The following is a 21,895-nucleotide window of genomic DNA, read 5'->3' as shown; positions in this document are numbered from 1 at the left end:
TGCCCTCCCCACATCCCCAGCCGGCTCATTAAGACAAAAATCAAAAGAGCACAGCACTTGTACTTCTGCAGGGACTCCCTGCTTTCAGCACACAGGTGGCTTAATGAGTGTGCCCCAGTTCCTTTGAATAGAGAAGGCAGATCACCACCCCCACCTTTCTCTCTGCTGTGAAGGGGGGGGTATTGGGTCAGAGACCCCACAGTTGCGGCCAGCTGGTAGATCGCTGAGCTTGTGGTTCCAGTCTTGGTGACTGCATCCAAAACCAGACAAAGGACTCTTTCTGTAGCAATGTGGAGACTCAGACAATCACAGGATCGTTGGGTCATGCTACGATTGAACAGGTGGATGCTTCACGTGTTAGCATTGCCAAGTCAACCATAATACCTCAAGGCTTAAGCATTCTTTGGTTCATTTCCATTTTATTTTCATAGAGGTCTTTTTTTTCTTTATAAAGAACATTATTACAAAGCAGCAAAACAGAAGGAAACCTAAGGCAAGGAAAATCTCCCTTTGGATGAAATGGCAAAAAACACTGAGGTTAGGACAGCAGCTGGCTGGTGGGCAGGGTCAGCAAGGTCACCGAAGGGTTTGAGCCAAAGAGCATGCTGGGAAATTGCTCATCAGGTGATGTCTGGCAGGTAACTCATCCATCCTGATGAAAAGTCTGACTCAAGAACATCAACTTCTCCTCCTGTCTGCACAGTTATATACCATTAAAATGTCACACCTTGGGCAGTCATTTTCCAGACTGCAGAGTAATCTGAGAACGTCCTATGCCCTCTGCATTACAATGTTCCTCAGTTTTCATAATTTTCATTAAGACATAACATTATGTCTTACAGAAAGGTGGGAGTCCATGCCGAGATATCCAGACCTGTTCAGTATGACTGACCTTCACAACTTGGCTCTGGCTACATGCCCATGTGAAAGTGGCATTATGTTTCTTCAACTTCTCTGTTTGAGGTTCACTTTTCACTTTGATAATTAGTTTCCAAAGTGGAGTGATGACTCTGCACATGCTGCTGTTTTCCTCAAACATAATTTTGCTATACTGCAGTTCGTGCTGGGTGAAAATTGCTGTACAGGACCACATAAGCACCTACTGGAAATGGCGAACACAAAATTAAATTCACTTACGTTGGTCAGGTTGGTCACTTGGAATAATCGGACCCCCACAAGTGAGCATAGCACCCCCTGCTGATTATCTGGGGAAAAGAATATTTGTCATTCTGAACACACAATCATGTGATGCTGAGTAGTTTAGTCTTGATATCTCACATCAGCGTCAGCTAGTTCTTATCTGAATCTAGCACTGTGATTTTACTCTTTACAGACCTGCAGATTTATAGATTAACTGTCAATTTTTTTTTTTGGTTGCTAATGAGTTAAAAAAAAACCATTTTATTCATTGTTCAGAGACAAACCACAAGGACAAATGACTGTTGAAAAAGACAGAATGTTTGTATTTAATCTTTTATTTTGGACTGGTTAAGAGAACAATACATCACAATGCTAGTCGTGGTCACGGCTGAAAATGAGGAAGAAGAAAAAGAAAGAATAAACCAGAGGAGCTGTGGACATGTACAGGACAGAGATGAAGGGCTAGACTGCTGAGCAGTGCTTTATTGTCTTCTTAAAACAGCCCAGACCACGGGGTTTGAGCCAGCCAGGCAAACACACCGCCGTATACTCAACTTCACGTACGCTGAGAAACAGACCGTTTACCATATCGATTTTAAAAACAGACAAAAAAAAAAAACAACAAAAAAACCCAGAGTTCTTTTTTTTTTTCCTCATGATGGTCTCCCTGTAAATCAGGGGTTAAATGGCCCTTGTCCATGGGTACAACAATGTGCTGCACTACAGGTTAAAACGATGACGGCCCAAAGCCCTTTGGGAGAAACCGTGCTCCTTTCATCCAACACTCCTCACTGCTCCTGGCAAAGCTTTGACAGTAGACGCTTCTGGGGATTTCTCATATGCGGCATATGCTTCTCTCACACAGTACAGTATCAAAAAAAAACCTGGGCGGGGGGGTTAAAATTAAAGACAAGCTTTTCCATCTGGAGAGGACCAGGAGCTGCAGTCTCTCCTGCTACTGTGAGTCACTTTAGCTTTCTGCTACAGCCAGAGAGAGCAGTAGGAAGTCCTATGGAAAGAGTGAACAAGAGAGAGAGGGAGAGAGGGATGGAGGGAGGAATGGTCCCGATGAATCCATCCTTTCCCGTGTTTTTTTTTTTTTTCTTTCATCACTGCTGTGGAGCTGTTTTAGCATTAAGATTTGACTCTTCCAGACATTCAAGTATTCTGTGTTTTTAAGGAAGACTCCTTTAAGGCTTCTGTGGCAGAACAGAATAAAGAAAAGAAAAAAAATATGCACAAACACATCTTTGTTGTAGTGAGTTGCATTAAGGGGAAAGAGAGTGGATTTTTTTCCATTCTTTCTCTTAGTGGCCTGGGTTAGGGTCAAGTCCAAGCCCTAAATCATTCTCCCACGGAAAGATGAGTGGGGTCAAGGCGTGTGTGTGCATGTGCGTGCATGTGTGTGTGTGTGTGTGGTGTGCTCAGTAGGTAGACGAGGTGGTGCTCATTGCATCTTCGTTGATGCGTGTACTTCCAGGATGCACACTTGCAAAGTACTTGACGTCTTTGTCCATGTCCATCTGTAGGGCAATTAGTGTCTGCTCTAAAGCCTCCTGATGGGAGTTCGCAGAGTGCAGGAAATATTCTATGGTCAGAGAGAGACAGAGAGAGAGAGGCAATTATAAGACATCTGAAAATGATCTGGCTTCTATAAAAGAAAAAAAAATCTTCTGTGATGCTGAGTGATGCAGATGTAGAGGGGTGCAGGGAGAGGGGCAGGGGGAAGCTGCGTAGATGAGGGGCGTGGTAAAACCCACCTCTCTCTAGCAGGCTCTGGCGAATGGTTTTGGCCAGCAGCACTCTGACGTTGGGCACTGGGTCAGACGCCAGCTGTAGCAGAGGAGCCAGCAGGTGCTCACAGAACTGCTCCAATGAAACACAATCCTCTTCTACCACCAGCTAGAGGGAGAGGAAGAGAGAGAGAAAGAGAAAGAGAGAGGTTAAGTCTCTGGGACTCATGTGTCTTAGTGACCAGTCTTTTTTCTGACTGTATTCCTGTACAGAGAGTAGCATTGTGTCTGTTGTGGATCTTTAACCCAATGACAGAGTGAAGAGCTGATAGAGGACACAGAGTCTAACCAATCAGACTCAAAGTGCACAGGATGATATATGGTTACAAACAAAACCAGCTGTCTGCTCTCAATACCCACACTCCGCTGCATCTCATAATGTTTAGGTCTACAGAGGTTACGGTTCACCTTCATAAGACTATCATGGGAACTGCCCACTGGAAATAGCTTTCAAATCCACTTATAAAACAGTTTGATTTTCCCAAATGCTCTTCAGGATTGTCCATGATTGTTTGAGTACTCAGAGGGCACAGGGCTGTAAAGGAAAGCACTGGAGGAGTCTCTGTCCTTTTCTTTCCAAACCTTGACAGATGAATTACTGACCTGACAGACGAATGCGAACACTTGGATGTATGTGATTACTGACCTGACAGACGAATGCGAACACTTGGATGTATGTGATTACTGACCTGACAGACAAATGCGAACACCTGGATGTATGTGATTACTGACCTGACAGGCGAATGCGAACACCTGGATGTATGTGATTACTGACCTGACAGGCGAACGGGAATGCTTGGACATGTGCGACTACTTACCTGACAGACGAATGCAAACGCTTGGACATGTGTCATTACTGACCTGACAGACAAACGCGAACGCTTGGACATGTGTCATTACTGACCTGACAGACGAATGTGCACACTTGGATGTGTGTGATTACTGACCTGACAGACGAATGCGAACACTTGGATGTATGTGATTACTGACCTGACAGACAAATGCGAACGCTTGGCGCCCTGACCATTTGGGAGAATGACAGAACTTATCCACCAGCTCAGCGAGGAAGTCCACCAGCAGAGATGGACACGATGACAGCTTCCGTACGATCTCGCTCACCTGCACACAGCATCACAAGCACATGAAACACATCAACACACACACACACACACCGCAGGGAAACAGATAATTACGAGTAAAGGTTTAAAATGTAAAGTGTAAAGATTTAAAATGGGAACACACTGCACAAGAAGCAGAAATAGATTCCTCTGAGAGTGTAAACTATGTGTTGCACAGAGTTGAACTATATTACAGCTTCATCATGCGAAATAAAACCTGAGAGTGAGAGTGCAGGTGACCTGTCTTCAAAAGTTTTAACCCAAGCCCTGCACAAACACGCCTGGGTTCACCTGGCCAGTGTCCTAGCACTAAATGTGCATTAACATCAGGGAATGGTCTGACCAGAAGACAGGTCACCTACTTATTCCTGCATTGGAGGGAGAAGTGAGGGGACAGAAACGCACCAGCCTGTAGGAGGTCCATCGTACAGAGGAGACACGGTCTGTGCAGAGGTTTAGAGCCAGTGGTCTCAGGTAATCATATACATCCTGTCCACTGTACAGCTCCAACAGCAGGACCAGCTGTCTGAGAGACAAACAAAAGCATTTACAAACAGTCAGGTGGCAAAACCGTGGCATTCTGCATGGGTTAACAGGAAAACAAAACCTGACTGAGGGAAGACGCCAGACACAGCAACTTCGGCTTGTTTACAGATTGTTACCTACACTTACGCGTTGTTTCCTGGCATCTTCTACTACATGGATGTACACCATACATTCTCAGAGAGCTTAATCTCACCCATATTATACTCATACAGACAAACATTGCTTCTTCTGAAAAATGATAATCTTGTATTCCAACCTCTATTTCCTTATCAGAGGTATGTGTTTCTGATCTGAAGATCCAGTGACCGGCCAGCCCCAGCTCCAGGCGTGCACTTTGACCTGATGTTCACCTGCAGACCGGGGCAGGGTCTCATACTAATCATACAGCAAATCCTCCTCACCTGCTTTCTACAAATCACCTCCCAAGTCTGTTTTAACGACAGAATATTAAACTAACAATGTCATGTGACCCTCATGACAACAGGCTATAACCACACTGACATTCTCAAAGGACAACGGGCTATAACTACACTGACATTCCCAAAGTACAACAGGCTATAACCACACCAACAGTCCCATGTGGTCCACATGACATCAGGCTGTGACCACACCAACAGTCCCACGGTAGACACTGGGCTATAACCAGGCTGACAGTCCCACTGTAGACACTGGGCTATAACCAGGCTGACAGTCCCACTGTAGACACTGGGCTATAACCAGGCTGACAGTCCCACTGTAGACAGTGGGCTATAACCAGGCTGACAGTCCCACTGTAGACAGTGGGCTATAACCAGGCTGACAGTCCCACTGTAGACACTGGGCTATAACCAGGCTGACAGTCCCACTGTAGACACTGGGCTATAACCAGGCTGACAGTCCCACTGTAGACAGTGGGCTATAACCAGGCTGACAGTCCCACTGTAGACACTGGGCTATAACCAGGCTGACAGTCCCACTGTAGACACTGGGCTATAACCAGGCTGACAGTCCCACTGTAGACACTGGGCTATAACCAGGCTGACAGTCCCACTGTAGACACTGGGCTATAACCAGGCTGACAGTCCCACGGTAGACACTGGGCTATAACCAGGCTGACAGTCCCACTGTAGACACTGGGCTATAACCAGGCTGACAGTCCCACTGTAGACACTGGGCTATAACCAGGCTGACAGTTCAATGGGGGCGGTTTTCTTCCCTCTCGCGTCACTTTTTCTTATTGCTGTGTCCTCAGACTTGCTCAGTAGACAATTCTGAATGATGCCCACTGCCTCACACTCACAGACAAACCAAAAAAACAAGCTGAACTGACATCACACAGCCCCCCAGCTCTTCTTACAAGTTTAAAGACAAACACAACAGGTATAAGATACTGGGGGTTCGTTTCACTATAGATATTCCCATAAAACTCCCCTCTATTAGAGGCAGAGACTTACTCAGCCAGCTCAGATCTGAAGCGCCAGTTGCGACTGTTGTCAGTGACCAGAAAGTCCTGCAGCTGGTACAGGTACTTACGGCGTGTCTCCTGATGTAGCAACTGCAAGAGAAGAAAAACCAGCTGACTCCACATCTGTTGAACCAGCATGGGCTGGAAACAGGATCTTCACGCTGCCAAACGACTGGGCTGTGATCTTTATGCTTCATATCCAAGACAACAACTTCTTATTTCTTTGTCTGTTTTTAAATGCTAGACTTTTTCTAGTATGAAAATACATTGTTTTCATTTTAATAGTTAGAGTTAATAAAACGGGGTGTTGTTTGAAACCTTCTCCCACAGTCTCCTCTCTGAGCCTCATGCAGAATCTGACACTTAAGTAAATACCTGATCACATAAAGACAGGACAGGTAAAGAGTGGTATAGAGATGGGTGAGTGTACCTTTAGGAAGTCATACAGGTGTTTGAGCACTCCGATGCGAACCTCGTCCAGGTCCTTCAGGAAGCTGTTGAAAATGGGAACCAGATCTGCTGCTGTCAGCTGGTCCCCCAAGATCAGCGCCAACTCATGGATGGAAAACGCCAGCGTCCGCCGCACCTTCCACTGATAGACCGAGACCGGAGAGAGAGAGAGAAAGAAACGGAGTGAGAGAGAGAGAGAGAGAGAGAGAGAGAGAAACGGAGTGAGAGAGCATGCAGGAGGACAGACAGTTGTCAGAGAAAGATGGTGATAACACAGAGAGGAACATTTCACAGGGTATACAACACTACCCGCAAAACACAATTGGCCTCTTTCCAATACTCTCACACACTCTTTTCCACTGCAAACACCTGTCACATTAACCCAGAAAAACAACAGTACACTACAACTGCGCTGTTTAGAAAAAATACTTCAAATGGACCTGGGAAGACAAGACAAATACAAACTAACTAGAACATAGTTAGAAATGGACTTGCTAACTGCTATTACCTGACTTTTGTTCTCCAATGAGAGAATGAAAAAGGTCATGAAACATCAGCTGGAAAATGCACAGTGAATAAAATAAAGAAAACATAAATTGATGATTATAAGTATTAAGTCCTGTGTGCTTTAATACATTTCACTGACATAAGTGAATGATCATTGGGATGGGGCTAGAAGCTAGCTTTAGCTGGTAGCATGGCCGCAGGGTTTCCCGGGGGGGGCGGGGGGGGGGGGGGGGGGGGGGCGGCTTTAGCTGAATAGAGAAAAGGAGAGCTAGATGGACATGGCTTTGGGAGGACTGAGGACTGGTGTGCACTAAGGAACCACACACTGGGTTCTGTTAAACAAGAGAGAGACACATATGAACTTTTAAAGTGACAGAAAATAACCTGGAACAGTACATCATGCCTCTGTCTAACCTGCCCTTGTTCTGCAGCTTACAACACACAGACAGACACAGAGACGGAGACAGTGTCATCAATCAGCTTACAACACAGACACACAGACAGACACAGAGATGGAGACAGTGACAAACTGTAAAAGGCATCTGGGTTCAGTCATGTTTTTCTGTGTACGATCTGAGAACACGGAGGCTAAGCAAGTCTGTTAGCAGCATGGTGACCTTTTGAACTGAGATGAGGCTAAAATGAGGACTTCTAAGGCTGTGACCCTGGGAAACAGGTCTTGGCATACTTCACACACCAGGGTTTTGGCTGTGTTTTTTCTCTAAGCAGGACAGAAGACCAGCAGAGCTGGATTAGGTGGGAGCCTTGCTGCAGAAAGCCCAGGTAAGGGAGAGTGACCAGTGAGGGAAGGTGTGTGTGAGATGAAGTACCTGCATGTCTGAGGCCAGGGTTTCGTATGTGTCCCTGAGGCAGTGCCAGTTTTGTCTGCCCAGTGTGAGCGCCACGCCCGGGAGACTGTAGGCACAGTGCTTGGCAATTTCCATGTCCACAGTCTGGGCCCGGGATGGGTCTGTCATAGACAGGTACTGGTCCAGTAGTGCCTGAGGAACCACATCCTGAAAGGGGACCAAAGAGACGTGATTTAGATGCTCAGTGCTCAGGTTCATTCTGTACGAGTGGGTTTTTTTAGATGCTACACAGATGGAGTAAAATAGAGACTGGCCTGCCCATAAATCGTGTTACCATCCTTCTCCAGACACAGAAATAATATCATCTCACATATATGTAATATACACGTTACATATTCAGAGTAAACAAGAGATTAAAAGTTGCTCTAAATTTTGACAGTTTTTACCACTGTAATTTTCAGCACTGAATCCTCTGGAATATTATGCAAGTCTAGGACACCTGTGTGAGGTATTCAGTGTGCGTGTGTGATATTGAATATTATGTATGTCTAGGACACCTGTTTGAAGTCTCTAGTGTGTGTGTGTAATATTGAATAGTATGCATTAGGGGTGTAACGGTTCTGAAACCGAGGCCGAAACTCAAATACAAACATCCACGGTCTCATGTCACAGTTCCGTCACCTCCACCTCCCCAACCCCAACTCGCTGCCAGCCGCTGCAGGTGCAGCCTGATGAGCTCTCATTACGTTACTAATGTAACAAAACTCATTTTTCATTTCACAGTTAACACTATAACACATTTAAATCATGAAATTATTATTCTATCTAAAGTTACGTCAAGCTGTGTATATATATATATATATATATATATATATATATATATATATATATATATATAGTCCAGGATGTTCGGTTCGGTGCGCGTTGTGATCCAGGTGAATAAAGTATAGCCATAACCACACACGTTACATGCATAGCTTTTTTTATGCTCTGATGGTCAGTCGACCGAAATTTCTGCAAATGAAGTGATACTTGACAAGATACAGTGTGCCCTCTCTTCTACATTTCTGTATGCAGAAGTAAAATTAAACACTCTGTTTCCTCTCCGATTCCATAACGGAGCCGTAACTTAGCAACTGAATTAGCACATGTTCAATGACACAGCCTCGTAAATATGGTGACCGCAAAGCCAGAGCTCAAGGACCATCCCGTATCCTTCAGGTCCTCTGTTTGGGAACATTTCAGTTTTCCAGCGAACTACAGTAGCAATGGGCAAAGACAGGTGGATCAGACGAATGCATGCTGGCATTGTGAAACTGAAATTGGGTGTGATGTTGGCAGTACATCGAACATGATCTCATCTGAGAAGGAATCATCCAAATGTGAATATCGAATATGATTATTCATTTGAGATGGCATCATCCAAATGTGAATATTTCCGGTACAAGGAAAAAACAGAGTGGAGAGCAAACTGGAAATTATGGCCAGTTTGCCATTGTTTACAAGTTTGTGCAAGTTTATAAGTTGACAAGTAAATTCAATATTAAATGAAAGGAAATTTCATGTTTTGCATGTCTTTTTTCACTGTACCGAAACCATACCAAACCGTGACTTCAAAACCGAGGTACTTACGGAGCAGTGACTTTGGAAAGTCATTACACCCCTAGTATGCATGTTTGGGACATCCGTTTGAGGTATCCAGTGTGTGTGTAATATTGAATAGTATGCATGTTTGGGACATCCGTTTGAGGTATCCAGTGTGTGTGTAATATTGAATAGTATGCATGTTTGGGACATCCGTTTGAGGTATCCAGTGTGTGTGTGATATTGAATAGTATGCATGTTTGGGACATCCGTTTGAGGTATCCAGTGTGTGTGTAATATTGAATAGTATGCATGTTTGGGACATCCGTTTGAGGTATCCAGTGTGTGTGTAATATTGAATAGTATGCATGTTTGGGACATCCGTTTGAGGTATCCAGTGTGTGTGTGATATTGAAGGGGGAGTAAAACTCTGTTACATAGACATGGTGTTTCCATCTTACAATGGGTGTGGATGGGAGATTGTCTAACCTGCTGTTTGGATTTATTCTCCTCCTCTGGACTGCTACTGTCACTCAGCTCCGAGTCATCACCTCGGCTCAGCTGCAAGGTGGAGTCCCCACTCTGACACACAGAAAGAGACACGCACACGCACACGCACACACACACACACACACACACACACACAGTTACAAATGAGGACAAATATGGGCCATAACTCTCTCCACAGAAAAATGAGTTTAACAACCTAAAATTTGAAAAAATAAACGGAGGCTAACAGCACAATTCATTTCTCCATCATTCATGATGTGGGCCTCTTACGCACTCACAAAACACAAGACAGCCTAGAGTAAACACCTGCACAAGTCTGCTCACCTCGACATCAGCGGAATCTATGAGGGGGATCTGGTGTGACCCAAAGGGGTTATCATGGGAACCTCTGGCTGGGCGGGGCTCCAGGTATGCCTCCTCTAGGTGCGGGTCTAACGTTGAGGCTCTGAGTGCCGCGGTTAGTACATCCACTTGTGCTATATGTCAACACACACACACACACACACACAGAGTTCTGGTTGTAAGAGATGTGGTAAGCAATTTATAAGTTCCCCTTTTCTTTTTTTAAGAACATCATGCTCATAAAACCGTCCTCTGTAACAACCCTGTGTGTTGAGGAATACACATTCAGTCTACTGCTTGTTTCCATTGGCCTTGCTAACAATCTCTACTTACAAAGACTCAGCTATGGCAACCCAAACCTTACAGCACCAAAGGGAAACACTGTCTCTCTCTCTCTTTAGCCCTGGACCCAAACGAGAACCGTACACGGCAGCTTCTCGTCTCTGCACCACACGAGTCTGTCACTGCCACTGAAATGATGGGGCCAGATCAAATCAGAACATGATCTGTATCATTCATATGTTTCACAACACATGAATGTGTGTACAGCGCTTTCAAAATGTTTCCTAACCATAAAAACACCCTGACCTGCCCCCACCTGCCTGAGAGGGAGGGATAAAGAGAGAGAGAGAGAATGTAAGAGAGAAAGAGACAAAGTGTAAGAAAGAGAGAGAGAGAGAGAGACAGAAGATGCTGTGGTTGTTAATCTGATTAGAGTCATCGGAGGGTGAAGCAGAGCTGACTCTGTGCAGGGCTGCTTTACTGGACTCACATAAAGACTTAGTGTGTTGTTTAATGAAAAGGAGCGTTAAAGACCTCCCGGTCTGAGAGCGGTCACACAGCACACACACTCAATCAGCCCATTATACCCCTCACTGGGGTCACCGCAGGGGCTTGTGCCAAAAACCCACACTAATCAAAGTGTGTTAAGAGCACGCTCCAAAGAGAGGGCAGAGGTTCATCAATGTTTCATGTGCGTGTAGATAATGTGATAAAACCCATGAGACGGTCTGCTGGTGAAGGGCCATAACTTGAGAGCATAATAAAAGCTAATTTGGGCAGTGCTGACAATAAAACCCAACAGATTTTATATAAAGTTGTTTCATTAGACTGTGTTGTTTTACAAAGGGGAATGACTACTGAGGCTTCAGGAGTGTCAATAAATATTAAAAGCTCTCCTGAATAACTGCCTGCCCTGTTTGGTAATCCATTACTACAGTGAGTATTCTAAATGACTCTTCCCCATGAGGAGTCCGGACCCTCCAAAAATCACGCCCAGATTCCCTCCAAAACCCACTCTCCAACCAGGGCCTGGAAACAGAAACAAAAACCAATCCCACAAAGAAAACAAACTGAAACAAAAAACAAAGCAAGAAACAAGAGGCATTTTTTACCTGAGCAGCAACAGAAACAAAAGAGAGACGATCATTCCTGAATAAAAAAAAGTTAAGCTTTGGGTTACCCCTGTTTTTCCGTCCGCAGGTTCAAAAAAAGTTTCTATACTTCACAAAAAAAAAAAAAAAAAGAGTTGTGTATAGCCTATATATTAGATTAATTTTAGCTTCCATGCTTCACCAAACCTTTGTAATTTGTTTATAATTACATTGACATAAACATCTCGTTTATATGCACAAAATGAAGAAGTCCACCTAAATAGAGGTGTCACAAACTGACAGTGCATTTGCCCTGCCACATGGTCAAGTCCTTGACAAAATCAGTCCTGTTTTACAACTCACACTGTTACAGCATGATTCAATCAATAACTGTTTACTTCAATTGAACAATCATTACTTTCTGAGTATGTGAAAGGACAAAATAAAACCCTTTTGTCTCTCTTCAGGAACACTATGTTACAGGTGAAACATGAGAACAAATACCATTTCTGCTCAGAACAAACTGATAAGAAAAAAAGTGACAATCCCTGTTAAACAAAACTCTCCATCACGGAGCCCAGATTCAATGTATAACCACCCCCCCCCCCCCCCCCCACCCCCCCTCAACACCACAGTCTCTTTCACTGACATACATTCGCTCGGCTGAGAATGACAAGAGGCACAGACAAATGTCGCATCTATTTTTTGCTACAAACCAAGCCTAAGATCCAGCTCCAACAAAGAGAGTTTGAAATCTGACACCAAAGACAAACATCAGTTTGGCTGTAAGCCTAAGCGTCCGCTGAGCTGCTCTGTTCTCACCATGCCTCTCTGTATAGAGCCACTTGAGGACGAGGGATCAGCCAAACGGCCGCTCTCAGAGGGCCAGGGTACAGGTCTAACACTCACCTTTCACATCTGGGTCATCAATGTGTGGCTCCAGATTCTCGATGAGCTCCTCCAGCTGTTTCCTGCCCAGAGTCGGGGTGGAGCCCTGGCCGGGGGAGCTGGCGGTGGGAGGCGTTTCCCGACTCTGCTCCTCCAGCAGCTCCAGGTCCAGGTCGATTTCCGGGATAGGTGTCCTCCAGTAGTGGAAAGAGTTGTAGAGCTCCTGATCTAGGATGTCCTCCCTCTGTGGGACCACTGGGCCTGAGGGTGGAGCGGGCTTTTCTCCTGATCTGGGCCCCACGGCAGAGCTTAGGTCCCCCTTGTGCTGGTCCTCTGCCATGAGGACCTGTGTCAGGTCTGAGTGGTTATCCTGCGGTGGCGTAGTCGTAATGTCCTCCACCTCCTCCACAGGCCCTTTGTCTGGGCTGTCTGAACCAGGTGGGGAATCACTCCCCCCGGAAAGGCACTTAAGACTGGGGTCTGGATCGCCATGACAACAGGACTCATCCACCACCAGGGCTTCGGCAGCTTGCTCGCCACCGCCCTCTTCGGCTACGTCCACGCCGTCCTCTTCCTCAAGCCGACAGTGCTGGCTCTCACAATTGTCCTGAGGATTGTGGGAAATGCAGTCTTGTTGCGGAGAGGCTGTGCGCTGCTCTTGGCTGGGCGACGCTGATGAGTCCTGCAGTATGTCTTCTGAGGCAGGCCCAGGACAGCCTTCTGTGGCAGCAGCATTTGTGTCAGGACTAAACAGTCGCTCATCAGAACTTCAGAGAGAGACAGCAGATAAAGGCTGAGCACTTTAAAATGCATCCACACTGTAAATGTGTCAGCAAGAGTAAACACTGTCATGCTGTTCACACACACACACAAACCGGACACACACACACTCTTTCACTGATCTGATCTTCTGCACTGTTGTCTCTGCTGAGCTGAGAGTAATCAAAGCACTGATAGCTCTTTTCCACTAGGACGGTGCTGGTGCCCGTGCTGGTGCTGGTGCAGAGCCAGTACTGCCTTGGTGCCTTTTGAGAACCGGCCCGCATTTCCACTGGTTTGGGAACCGAACGCTACATAGCGAAAGTTTGGGTAATTTCCGTGGGGAAAATATAATGTCGGACAGAACGCATCTGCTTGCTTTTTATAAATGTACTTTTATGCTAGGCTTCCACACAGCGAAACACCTCACGAATTTTGTCCTACAACTTTTCGCTTGGAGGGCAAAATTCATGAAAATAGTAAGTCTGTCACCTAGCTCAAAAGTTAAAACGAGTGTTTAAATGAAGGTCTGCAGTGGTTTATTTGCATCAGCTAGAGCTGAGAGAGAAAGAATGTCTTTTTCTACCACTCTGGGTCCGACTACGTTCATGTAACATGTAAACAACAGCCCGTATTGATGTAGACACAAATTGTTGCTCATACATCTTTTAATCATATACATATTTTCATGCTACAAATATCCTTTAGCCTACCGCTACTTGGTCAGACGTTTTTTACTACTCCCGCCTCTCTAGAGAACGTCACGTACCAAACACATCAAACGCTGAACTGATTGGTTCTCGCGTGGTTTTTATTTGCATAGCCTCTGACGTCAGCGGTTCCAAATTTTGGGACCAGCAATTCTGTGGTGCCGTGCCGGTGCCAGCTTTTTGGCTCCGGCACCAGTATTTTGTCAGTGGAAAAGCGCGGCCCCGGTGCTCGATCAGGCACCGGCACCGCGGCAGTGGAAAAGGGGTATGAGTGTCCAGGTTGACTGGTCTCATTCAGACAGTTGGTTTATCAGTTCTCTGCTTAAAGACACAGCTTCGTGCTAGACAGCTAGAGCTCTGTGACCTCTATAAGGCCTGGGTTTGTTCCCCATTTTCCTAGTCTTGGGTTTTTGATAATACAAAACTAAACAACACACAAAGAATAAGTGTTTGACTGACTTATGAAACAAACACCATGCAGGCTAAAACATTAAAAAAAAAAACAACACATTTGATATAGGGATGAGAAACAGAGATTATGGCAGTTTTAAAACTTTTCATACCAGTTCTGTTTCTGCTGTTTGCTCCAGTCTCCATCCTCCATCCCGTCTCTGAAGTACTGGCCCACGTTAGCTGTGGGACTGGCAAACGTGGAGATGAACTGGCCCAGAGACTGAAAAGCCGCCTGCCGTACCTGGTGAACACAACAGTAAATCAGATTTTTTCATGTACGAGCTAAAGGCTAACCATGGTTGTCTTCCTGTGCATTAACAGCCCTGATTTAAACCGAATCTCTGAGGACCTCAGTCAATGCAGAGTAACACTACTGTCCAGTGTCACCAAAACAATCTTTAAAACCTATGCCATTCTCACACACAAGACCCACAACTCTTTCGACAATGCTGATAGAATTTCTGCCCAATTCCTGGGAAATTGCAGGGACATGTGTGTTCACGCATGGCATGAAATTCCCAGAAAGGTAAGCTGTGACAAAATAGCAGGTGAACAGATCCTTTGGAGTGTTGATTTGCCGACAATATTATTAATCTGTAAAATGTGGACAAATGATGTCCACCTTATAAAAACATTGTACTGAGCTCACCAAGACATGTTTGTGACCATATAAAAACATTGCACTGAGCTCACCAAGACATGTTTGTGACATAAAAATGTTGGACACTAAATTGAGAAGGAAGGAAAAAAACCAAAACACATTAAAAATGTTATCCTCTTATCCAGAAACGTTATCGCTTTGTTCAGACTTGAGTCTATCCATAAAAGTTCCAGAGAACTGCCAGAATTTCGGCTCCGACTCGCATTCACACATGACCCCGTTGCAGAAAATTGCCAGAGCATTCACAGATAAAACTGCATGTATGAAAAGGACTCCATTCAGTTCACCACGGACACCTGAAAAGACATTCTGAGAGTTGACCTGGCACGAGCCATGAGAGATGAGTCAGTCAAGTTCTTTCAAACTCAGCTCTGACACACATGGTGACACATTCTGGAAAGAGGAACTGGAGCCATGCTGGAAGAGCTGGAGCCAACTCAGACGTTCCAGCTCTTCCACTCAGAGACTTTCCCCTGGGCCAATCAGGGAGAGGAACGTAAATACTGAGAGTTCAACTCAAACAGAAACGCATGTTGTAACTTAACCGCAGTCAGTTCCAGGAAAGCAGGAGTGAGGGAAACAGACAATGCTCCCAATCATAAATGTCTCTGCTGTCAACACAGGCCTGTGTCAGTTTCAGGGTTGAAGTCATTTCAGGGTAAATTTCGCAAAGGTTACACTAGTTCTGCAAGACGTCTGACGTAAGTCAACCCCAGTGACATGAAGTTTGACTCATCACAGAGTTTGATGGGCAAGTTTGAGAGGGCCCTCTGTGGCTTTCCTTCACTCTTCATATTAAAACACACACACAGACAAATACATCTTAACATGTGTTCCTCAGACAAGATTTACAAAGAGTTAGAGTTTTCTTCTTATAAATAAATGCACAAACTTTTTGCCACAAACACGAAGTGCAAGTCTGAAGTGTAATTCATCTGCGTGTCATGAAGCCTAGTGTGCTTCAGAGCTAAATCTAGACAAAATACTATCATTACCACAAAAACAAAACAACCCAATCAAGACTTCCTAACTGTCTGAGTCAGACGAGCCTGCTCTCCTTCACAAAGATTAACACATGGCCTGGACCAAAATCCACTTAGAAAACAATGTGCCGAAGGACAATGGTTGGTTGCCTAAGAAACCAACAAACAATTAGGAAAGACAGTGTGGACAAAGTACTCTGACGTTTATTGTTTTTTTTTTTTCCAGAAAAATACTTAACACCTTGTATTTTATATCGAGAACACAGAGAAGTGTCAAAAAACACACAAAATTTGTCCCAAGTCCAGACATCTGCTGAAAAGCCTAAACACCATGAGTCTAGATTCAAAGCTAAGGACATGAACAGAGGTACAGGGAGGGCTAAACATAATTAAAAATTTGAAATAAAAGAGTGATTTTTTTTGTCTGCTCACCCAGCGGGAGGGGTCACTAATGAGGCTGATAAAGAGGGAGGCGAGTTTGGTCCTGCGCACTTCCTGAGAGGTGGCCGAGGAAACGGTCATGTAACATTCTGCGCAGGCCTTCCGCACACCCCACACGTTATCACAGCAGAGCTGGAAAAAGCGGGGCAGCTGCACAGGAACAAAGAGGAGGAAAAACAATAAGAGTTTAAGAGCCTGTAAGTCCGAAGGGTGCGTCCAACACACAAGGTTCCTGACAAACAACCCAGAGAAATGACCAACAAACAAAGCATTTGGTCAGCAAATGTGTGAGGAGCAATGAGATAAGACCAAATTATGGCAAAATCTAAGACAGCAATTAAAGGTATGAAAGCAGATTAGCCTGAGAGATAAACCCTTTTCTGGGGTGGAAGTCAACAAGAAACATGTGACATTTTTCTTAGGCACAAACACAGAAATCAAAGTGGGCAAAGGGAAAAAAAGAAAAAATAACCCTCTGCTTAAAGAAAAAACACCTTTCTGTGCATCATTTTCACATCCTTCTTAACAACAACACTGTAAATAGATGCATATGACAAACACGTGATAACAAGTGTCTCAAATAAAGTACATTTGACAAAGGATGGCAGCAAATACATACCAACAACTCCTCAGTGGCCTCCCTCCCAACAACGCTACAAATATCACCAAAGTTAGCCGCGCAAACCTACAGATATGCAAACAGCAACAAACTTAGCCGCACACACCCAAGACTATACAAAGTGCACAATTGCTCCAAGAGACCCATCACTGCTTGATTAAGGGGCTCATCTTTAACCAAAAATGATCTTTAATCAAAATTTAGTCCATCAGCCAATGAGAAAAGACCTCCTTTCCAAACTGCTTTAAGGAGAAGCCAATGGGAGAGCCTCACCTTGCGCACGTGGAACATGCGGCAGTCGCAGCACATCTCACAGAAGCGTGGTAAGAAGAGTCGCTCTGTAATGTCTTTCCCCACCATCGGCGCCATTTTACAGATGATCTGTGTTCAAAACATCGTCAGCCAATCACACGTACACAATCAGCAGAAAATACAAAACAACAGGGGTCCGATCATGGTCACACAATCAGTAAAAAGTACAAAACAACAGGGGACCAATCATGGTCACACAATCAACAAAAAATACACAGGTGAAGTTTCGTGTACAGAGTTGAGATTAGATTTTTAGGACACGGTCCCCAACACCCTGGACAGGTCCATAAGACTGACCGCCATAGCCTCTGTCTTAACATCATCATTGCTGTCTGGGGCGGTGAGGTCAACGAGGACAGGACACACCAGACACTCCACATCGGCTCTGTCGATCAGCTCCTGCTCCAGCAGCACCAATAGGGCAGCCTGACTGGTCTTACGAACCTGAACAAGGGAGAAGAATACCCTGATGTTTCCCAGACAAAGAAATAGACATGTCCTGGAGGGTATTCCACAAAGGAGGATTTCTCCATTAACTGGTCACAAGCGGAACTAACTTATGTTCCTCAGCCGGTCTCCTGCTGGAAAAAGTTCTAACTTTGGACTCAATTTGTCTGGGGAAGCTGGGAAATCCTGCTTTATGGAATAGCCCTCCAGACCAAATTCCATTCAAAACACAGCCTGAGCCTGGAATTAACAATTAAAAAGAGGTTTCACAGGAGACACGGGCAGTGGCTGGAAAAAGTAATTCTGTAACATTTCACTGTGCTTTGTGCTGAGATGGTTCTGGGACAACAAAACATCAGCCCAAATGAGATCATTCAGCTATTTTGTTGTTAAAAAAAATGCTTGTTACTATGGCAACAAAAAGTGCAAAACTGTAGGAAAGGGTTTGTGGTTTAAAAAAAAAAAAAAAAAAAAAGTACAACTAGTTATAAAAGCCATGTTCCGTCCTGAGACAGCTGTCTTCTTACCTGGTTATTCTGGTCAGCGAGGTACTTCACCACTACAGGCAGTAAGTACTTGGAGAAGGCATAAGGAATGGAAGGTCTGTTCTCCTGACAGAAAATGGCGATATGTGGAATTTGTTCCATGAGCTCTGCTCGAACTGTGGGCTCTGGAGGAGGATGATCCAGCTAAACATTAGGCACCGTCTGCTTACAGGGGTAAGTAACACACCCCCATCCCCCCCAAGCCACCCTCCTCTTCACACCAACACATGATCAAACAAGTTCCCAAATCAAAGGTCCTGCCATTAATGCGAAAGTGTCATGTTTCCACATCACCATGCCAGACATTCGGCAGGAAACATGGGCCAAACTGACTCTGAGCCATTTGTCCTACCAAACTACAGCACCGTCACCTCAGTACAGGTTTCAGGTCTGTGTATGGAACAAAGAGGGTTTTTTTTTTTATACTCTGGTTTAGAGTGAAGTAATTATAAAGAGCTATAGAGGGGTCTATCTATATATACTTATGGTGTTACACGTACCAATAATATTAGGTTTGTTTTAAGACACAACTGACCAACATCTACCTATTCACATTACAGTTCCTGTTCAAAGCTCTAAATAAAAAGCATGCCTAGTTGAATACAATACTGTGCTGTCTGTAAACTCTTCCCTACACAGTTGTTTGAAAACACATGCACCCTTCAGAGAGCCACTGGTCAAAGTGTAGTATATGGGAGAGCTAATCCCCAAAGCCCAGTCTTTAAGCCGTCACCCCTGGGGAACAAAACGGCAGGCGGGCGGGCGGGCGCAAGGCCTCCGGCAGCTCACTAACACCACCCACATCAAACTTTCATGGCCTCCTGCTTACCCTGCCAAGGCATCAGTTCATTCTGTCACACAGAAAAGACAACTCGGCAAGGGCATGATCCAAACAGACACCAGTCTCATCAAAGAAAAAAAAAAATCTAGGAACTCACTCACTCTCCCTCTCACACACACACTTTCTCTCTTTACCCAAAAGACAAAAACACACACGCACACACAGTATCCAAGAGGGACACTAAAAAAAGCTGGAATCCATTTAAAAATACCAGAAGCTAATGGAAAGGTTTCAGTACTCCACTGCCTTATTGTGGAACAAATATTGGCGTACCCGAGTCATCAGCAAGTCTTCCTATTCTCTCCAACACAGCGATACAATCCCTCTCGTCCTCGCATACCGCTTTTAGTGTGTCCAATAGACTCCGTGCCACCATCTGTCTACAAGTCAAATTGTAACAAATGGAACATCAGTTAGCCCAGATCTCTCCAACACTAATGACAAAATCAATGTTTGTTTTTTGCGTCAAAGTGTGTATGTCTCTGTAACGCATGCCGTTTTCTGTGTAATTGGATTCTTTGCTATTGGACCATTCTGCAGAGAGACTGCTATTGCTTGTGATCAGAGATTCTCCATGCACAGTTTAGGCCAAATAAAATCTCTATCCAACATCATGTTACAGTATTATATGCATGTAGCATTGCAGTGTCTGTAGTTGTAGAAAAACATTGGTGCTCACATACACAAAAACACAATATCAAGAAAGACTGTTTTGAAGTACCTGTTAAAAATGTTTTCGCTGCCAATATATTTATCCAGTCTTCCCAGTGGAGTCAGCATCTCATCTTGCGATACAAAGTCCAAGGCTGAAGGTATAATAATGGCATCAGTCTCTGAGCTGTAGTCATCCACACCAACTATTAGAGACATTGGAGATAAGGTGAGCAGGACCTCACCACCCCAGTGCACCCAGGCACTGATGAGGAACAGCAATGCTGAGTGGCGTGTGCCATTTACTAAAACTCGGAATCAATCTGGCCCTAGCTACAGCACGGTGAGGGACGTTAGGCCGAGATGGGAAACAGGATCTTACGAGCTAAGAGCGATAACACGGTACGTTCTATTCATGCTTTGATCAGAGGTCCCAAAAATCATACTTCCAAGAGCCGTTACAAAAATTTAAGTGTGCAGAGATGCTTCGCCTCATATTCCTGTGAGAGTGACCCTGAGGACATCCACTGAGTTTAATTAGCCGACTCTGTGCACCAATTATCCTACAGACAACTGCAAACACAGCCCTATCATACAAGTTGTGGTTTGTTGTGAGAGCAAACACCCCACTCTGGGAAATATTCCTCGAATTCTACGTTGATTCTGTGTCCTCGCTTCTCTAAAACACTGAACGTTGCGCTACCTAACTTAACTACGGTACAATAATTAACCAGTTGTGCAGATTAACCAATTCCGGCCCCAAAAGTATTATGATTTAGGGATCTCGTTCAGTAGCGTTAATCAGCCAACAGTAACTCGACCGTACGTAAAATTAAGTATCGTAGGAGACTCAACGATGTGAATACTAGCCTGCTAGTCACTCGTAGTTCACCAGTTTAAAGTCAGTGGGCAGGCTAGGACACTTTGCTGTTTTGGTAGATTTGGGGGAAACTATGTAACATTAGCTGCTGACAATCTAGCGCCGAGCCAACCAGTTAGCAGCTGGTGAAGTTGGCTATGATAACTTTACCACGTATAATAGCATAAGAAGCTAGACAGCTAACATTGGCTAGCAAGTAGAGGCAAAAGTTGAGTGTGACTGTGTTTGTATGACATGTCACCTGTTATGAAATCTACTTCGTAGACATATTCCTTTAAAATACCACTGATACGATAATAAAAGTCGTAACAAAGTAAGGGGTTGGTGAATTCCAGGCCCAAGAGTTGCTAGCCAAATTACTGAATGGATGAGTTGTGATAACAGCAAACTTACATCCGTCTAGCTCCTCCTGGGAATCCTCTTGGAGCAAAGATAAATCTGCAAATAAAATGAAAACGTGATCACTCCCAGTCCACACTAAAGCGTACTACTTGTCACGCATCTAGCGATTCAAACTCAAGTAAAAGACTTGTTAAGATCGACGAAAGTGCACCGGGTTTCAGCCGTACGATTCCTTAGGGCTTGAGTAACTAGAAATATAGGGATACATACCCGCCATTTTGTCCTGGTCCTACATTTAAAGTGGTCTGTGCCGCGGAGGCAACAACAAGTACAGAAGAGAGAGAGAGGAGAAGCCGCGGAGAGCTAGCAACTCACATACATTCAGCTTCGTTTAAGACCTGGAGCATAGACGGCGATTCCTGAGCGCATAAAGCACAAAAAAATGCATTGAGTTTGCGCACGCATGCGCAAAATAGACTGTAAAAAATCAACTAGTGGATAGGTCTATGGTATCGTATGTTTTGAATGAATAACTCTTAATAATGATTAATCGTTCTTAATGGTACACATTTGTGATAAACTCAGGTAGAAAATGATCATTAATATTAGAAAATACAGTATAATTACACATGTTCCGTAAAAAGCAGACTAGAGAGTAGTTTGAGAATAGTATCTATCTTAAAATTGACCTATTAATATTTAATACTATCCTGTAGCAATTATTAACCTGGTTATATATTACAGCGG

The 21,895-nt window shown here is 44.5% G+C and overlaps 1 protein-coding gene across 1 annotated transcript; it reads right to left on the bottom strand.

Annotated features, from left to right (window-relative positions):
* Positions 1–1,742: 1,742 nt before the first annotated feature.
* Positions 1,743–21,514, bottom strand: ppp4r1 (protein phosphatase 4, regulatory subunit 1). The gene is made up of 20 exons (XM_030769667.1): positions 21,419–21,514; positions 21,200–21,244; positions 19,997–20,132; positions 19,549–19,655; positions 18,417–18,559; positions 17,740–17,886; positions 17,404–17,511; positions 17,131–17,196; positions 16,503–16,661; positions 14,537–14,667; positions 12,526–13,271; positions 10,226–10,377; positions 9,881–9,973; positions 7,829–8,014; positions 6,472–6,633; positions 6,031–6,131; positions 4,457–4,577; positions 3,924–4,052; positions 2,901–3,042; positions 1,743–2,728 (listed from the first exon to the last, which is right to left on the bottom strand). Exons 1-20 carry the CDS (start codon positions 21,423–21,425, stop codon positions 2,565–2,567), a joined length of 3,045 nt encoding a protein of 1,014 aa, XP_030625527.1. The 5' UTR covers positions 21,426–21,514; the 3' UTR covers positions 1,743–2,564.
* Between the last annotated feature and the right edge of the window lie 381 nt (positions 21,515–21,895).

This window comes from Chanos chanos, chromosome 3 (assembly GCF_902362185.1).
Source record: "Chanos chanos chromosome 3, fChaCha1.1, whole genome shotgun sequence".
Lineage (NCBI taxonomy): Eukaryota > Metazoa > Chordata > Actinopteri > Gonorynchiformes > Chanidae > Chanos > Chanos chanos.
This window is presented reverse-complemented; position numbering and strand designations above follow the sequence as displayed.

Bases quoted from the DNA above. Each gene is read 5' to 3' on its own strand.
- ppp4r1 (XM_030769667.1), bottom strand. The intron at 17,197-17,403 runs GTGAGGCTCTCC...GCATATCTGTAG, and splicing joins GCATGTTCCACGTGCGCAAG to GTTTGCGCGGCTAACTTTGG. The intron at 6,634-7,828 runs GTACTTCATCTC...TCGGTCTATCAG, and splicing joins CCCTGGCCTCAGACATGCAG to TGGAAGGTGCGGCGGACGCT.